General features: G+C 36.4%; 1 protein-coding gene across 1 annotated transcript; it reads left to right on the top strand.

The window, feature by feature from the left end:
* Nucleotides 1-1967: 1967 nt before the first annotated feature.
* LOC100668502 (olfactory receptor 5AR1-like) lies at nt 1968-3449 on the top strand. Its single transcript, XM_010601907.3, has one exon. It carries the CDS (start codon nt 2388-2390, stop codon nt 3396-3398), a length of 1011 nt encoding a protein of 336 aa, XP_010600209.2. The 5' UTR covers nt 1968-2387; the 3' UTR covers nt 3399-3449.
* Nucleotides 3450-5181: the final 1732 nt, after the last annotated feature.

Raw genomic sequence — 5181 nt, 5'->3', positions numbered from 1 at the left:
ATCATGCTATCTGTCAAGATGGTGAAGTTCTAGTGATTAAAGAGAATGTTTTGGACTGAACGCTAATTACAGAGCAAGAAAATCTATGATAAAACAGCATATGGTATAACGCCTGTAAATGTGGGGGCCATGAGAACAGGCCCTGGAGTCAGGCCAAAAACCTGGCCCCTTACTCATGGGAGACCTTGGCACGGTTTTTAATGCTCCTCTGTAAAACTTTCCAGTATTAGCATGTGGGGTTTTTGTGAGTGTTAAGTAAAATAAAGCCAATTAGGAGCCTTTTGTTTTTGTTTTTTGATTGAGTAGTTTATAATCATTGTTCAATAAATATCAGGTATTATTTTTGGCCTTGGGTTTTTGATCTTTTATTTTATGTATCAATGTGTTACAGTGCAACCACAAACGCTGCATCTCGAAAAGCACCCAAAACCTTTGGATCTAAGACTGTAAAGTTCTCTTATATGTAATTTATATATGTCATTAATAACCGACAAAAATGTCATTCACAATTTTATTTATTTATTTATTTTTGGTGAGAATTCTTTCCTCATGTGAGATTCTGTGGTACTGACAGTTCCAGGAAAAGATGGCCTTTGCTGAGATGAAAACACTTATTTTAGCTCATTTATTCACAAGGACATTTATGTCTTGTCTATTATATTCTTCCTTTTAAGATAAAATAATATTACTACACCCTGATTATTTTATTATAAGTAATAATTTTAAAACAGCAACTACTATTTTATATGAAAATGACTTACTTTACCCTCCTGTACTATTGGAATAGTCTGAGTGGCACAAACGGCCAAGCGCTTGGCTGCCAACTGAAAGGTTGGCGGTTTGAGCCTACCCACTGGCAACTTGAAAGAAAGACCTGGCCATCTGTTTCCAAAAAATCAGCCATTGAAAACCCTATGGCTCTCAGTTCTACTTTGCACACATGGCATCTCCAAGAGTCAGAATCAATGTGACAGCAACTGGTTTTTGTTTTTGCTTTTTAATGTTGGAATGACTTTGTGATTTGATTCAAGACATAGGTTCCTTAGGCTTTAAAATTAATATCCAAAATAAGGAGTTATGTTATACTCTGCCCATTATGAAATAAAGGTGTAATCAAACACATTCAGTCTGTGGTGTGAAGTGGCATCACTCAGAATGTTTATTTGAATCCCTACTCTCAGCCAAGTGCTAATCTAGTTGGTCGAGTTAGAGTAGTGAAGTAAATATTACAGTTGTTCCTGTCCTGGAAGCTGAAACTTACGTAAAAACAACCAACCAAAAAATACCCTCGCATTTATATTTGGAGATGTTATCTGAAGAAAAGAAAAAGTCAAAAGAAGTATAAACTAATTAAAGTTTTATGAAATTCTGAAGAGCTGAAGAACTGAAGGTCTGGTAATGAGTTTTAGTGGTATAAATTTTAAGAGGACAAGGGTAGAGTTCATAAGACAAGAGAGTCAGTCCAAGTTTATTTTGCATTTACTCTGTGTAAACCTGTTATATTCTATGTTATTTACTGTTCCTCATATGTTTATTTCCACTTTGTGCAGAGTAACAGAGTTTTTGTAAATTTACAAATGACAAACGCACAAATATACACACACATTTTGAAATGATGGCATGCGTGCTTCAGCTCTTTTGCCTGTTGTCTCTTTTTAGTTTTTGTCGTGTTCTTTTTCATGGCTAACTGTGTAGATCAACAATAGCCGAGTCATCATTTCTCTAGCAATTATGAACATTCCTCTTAAACACTGCTTCATCCAGTGCTTAATTTTCTGTGAATGGGATTCACACCCCTCAGTTGAATTCCTCGTTATTTATAGGTCAAGTAATTTTAAATACACTCCTTGAATAAGTTTTCTTTATAATGTTATCCTGCTAAATTTGTAGTAATCTGCTACAACTGCAATAGGAAACTAATACAGTGTGAGAAAACAGTGGGAATGAATAGATATTACACACATGATCAAGTCAATTTGCCAGTATTCCCAGCCAAGAATAATAATTCTTATAGTGCAAAACTAACAAAGTAGCTATGCACTGGGTGTTCTCGTGTCTATCATTCTTCTCTGATTTTGAGATTTACTAAAAAAAAAAAAAACCAGGAATGTGAAGATATGACTGTAAATAGATCATAGATGCCTTTTCCATGTTTTATTGATGTGATTAGAATTGAAAAATACAGTGATACATTAACAGATGCAGACGATTTATGCGTGAATACTTATTTATTTCTGATTTGTTTCCCTAGTAGCATAAACATTTCATAGTACATGAATGTATTGGACCAAAACATTATACCCAGGATCACAGACAGAACTTCTTCAATACCTCGTGAAGATCTCACATATAATTTCATGTGTTTAAGCACTAAATAATATTGACTGATGACATTTTTTTTCTCTCTCACTTCCTTGCCTTCTCCCATTCTTTTCTTCTTTTTCTCATCTTTCTTCTGCTCCTTTTTCTCCTTCTTGTTCTTCTGTCTCTTGTTTTTGCTGTACTTAATGATGAATTTTTCAGCTGTCTCAACGTTTGTTCTACTTGGATTCGGAGGGGGTCCAGGGATGCAGGCAATACTATTTCTGATCTTTTCGATCTTGTATGTCTTATCTGTGGTTGGGAACTTTGGCATGATCGTAATTATCAAGATGTACTCCCACCTCCACACCCCAATGTATGTCTTCCTCCAAAGCCTTTCCTTGTTGGACATCTGCTATTCTTCCACAATTGCACCTCGGGCTCTAGTGAACTTCTTGCAGAAAGACCACACAGTTTCCTTTGGTGGGTGTGCAAAACAATTTTTCTTCCTGTCTCTTTTCGGTACCACAGAGGCCTTCCTCCTGGCTGCTATGGCCTATGACCGCTACATCGCCATCTGTAACCCCCTGCAATACTCTGTGAGTATGTCTCACCAAGTCTGTGTATGCTTGGTGGTGGGGTCCTACTTATGGGGTTTAGTGAATGCTGTCACTCAAACAACGATGACTTTCACCTTGCCCTTTTGTGGGTCCAATGAGATCAATGACTTTTTCTGTGACGTACCTCCACTCTTGTCCCTCTCATGCTCAGATACATTTATAAACCAATTGGTTCTTCTTGGTTTATACGGCTCCATTATTGTCAGTACATCCCTGATTGTATTGGTCTCATACATCTGCATCATATCAGCAATTCTGAGGATCTGTACTGTGCAGGGATGCCAAAAAGCTTTCTCCACCTGTGCCTCCCACCTAACTGGGGTGTGCTTGTTTTTTGGTACCGTTTTCTTCATATATGGACAACCCAGTGCCATCTTCAGCATGGATCAGAGTAAAGTGGTGTGCATCTTTTACACTATCGTCATCCTCATGTTAAACCCCCTGATATACAGCCTGAGGAACAAAGATGTCAAATAAGCTCTGAGGAGCAGCAGGCAGAAGCTCTCTTTGTGATTACTGTGGCTGTGAATCTCATAAATTGTCCCGGACTTCTCTGGAAATCACTGCTACTAAATGGATTATGTTTTTCAAATCTGCCATTCATGAGTTTTTTTAGTGTAACTATTGAAGTCTGTGATCTAGAAGGTAGAGTGTATTTTAATTATATTTATACGTCCACCAACAAACAGAAATCTAGAACTTATGCTAAATAAAGTGTTGTAAACCAGAAAAACAGATGATTGAATGGATACAAACTGCAACTCTCTTCTTCAAAGTTCTTCCATCTCACGTGTCCAGCATCAGCTTGTGAGAATTTCATGTCTTCCACATCCTCATTAATTTCAGTGTAGTCCATTTTATTTTAGTCATTCTTGTAGCAGTGTGGTACTATCTCATTGTGGTTTTGAGATGCATTTCATAAATGACAAATAATGTTGACCATCTTTTAAGGTATTTGTTTTTCATCTGTACATCTTTGCTTGGTGAAGTATTTGCTTAAATCATCTGCTCATTATATTTCATCAGATTGTTAATATTCTTACTATTGAGATCTGAGAATTCTTCATGTCTTCTCAATGCATGCCTGTTATGAGATATATGATTTGCAAGTATTTTCTCCTAGGCACTGACTTATCTTTGAATTATCTTAAGAATGTTCTTAAATGAGCAGAAATTTAAAGTTTAATTAAATCCAATTTTATTTATAAATCATTTTTTCCATTGTCCTATCTAAAAAGTCTTTGCCTAACCCAAAGCCACAAAAGTTTTCTCCTATAAGTTTTATAGTTTTAGCTGTAAATCTGTATGCTGAGCAAATAATCCAGTAATCTGGCATATATGAAGAAGAACAAGACGTTAGATTTGGAGGAAGACCCATTAACAACCAGTAATATGCAGATAACACAACCTTGTTTGCTGAAAGTGAAGAGGGCTTGAAGTACTTACTGATGAAAATCGAAGACTATAGTCTTCAGTATGGATTACACCTCAGTATAAAGAAAACATAAATCCTCACAACTGGACCTATAAGCAATATCACAATAAAAGAAGAAAAGATTGTAGTTGACAAGAATTTGCTTTTATTTGGATGCACAAATAAATGCCCATGGAAGCAGCAAACAAGAAATCAAAAGATGTATTACATTGGGAAAATTTGCTGCAAAACAGCTCTTTAAAGTATTTAAAAGCAAAGATATCACTTTGAGGAATAAGATGTGCCTGACCCAAGCTATGGTGTTTTCAATTGCCTCGTGCATGCAAAGGCTAGACAATGAATAAGGAAGACCAAACAAGAACTGATGCCTTTGAATTACGGTGTTAGTGAAGAACATTGAATATACCACAGCCTGACAGAAGAACAAACTGTCTTGGAAGAAGTACAGCCAGAATGCTCTTTAGAAGTGAGAATGGCAAGACCTAGTCTCACTTACTTTGCACATATTATCAGGAGGGGCCACCCCCTGGAGAAGGACATCATGCTTGGTAGTGGGTTGGTGAAAAAGAGGAAGACTCTCAATGAGACACAGTGGCTCCAGCAATGGGCTCAAGCATAAAAACGATTGTGAGGATAACTCACACCTGGGCAACATTTTGTTCTGTTACACAAGATCACTAAATTTTGGAACCAACTGAAAGGCACCTAACAACAACAGGTATAAATTTAGGTCTATGATAACTTGGGTTAATTTTTTATGTGATGTGAAATCTAGATTTTTTTCACATATTCAGAATCATTTCTTGAAAATACTGTCCTTTATCC

This window comes from Loxodonta africana, chromosome 13 (genome assembly GCF_030014295.1).
Source record: "Loxodonta africana isolate mLoxAfr1 chromosome 13, mLoxAfr1.hap2, whole genome shotgun sequence".
Classification (NCBI taxonomy): domain Eukaryota; kingdom Metazoa; phylum Chordata; class Mammalia; order Proboscidea; family Elephantidae; genus Loxodonta; species Loxodonta africana.
Note: the sequence above shows the minus strand (reverse complement) of the source record. Positions and strands in the feature narration are given on the sequence as shown.

Bases quoted from the DNA above. Each gene is read 5' to 3' on its own strand.
- LOC100668502 (XM_010601907.3), top strand. From the start codon at position 2,388: ATGACATTTTTTTTCTCTCTCACTTCCTTGCCTTCTCCCATTCTTTTC.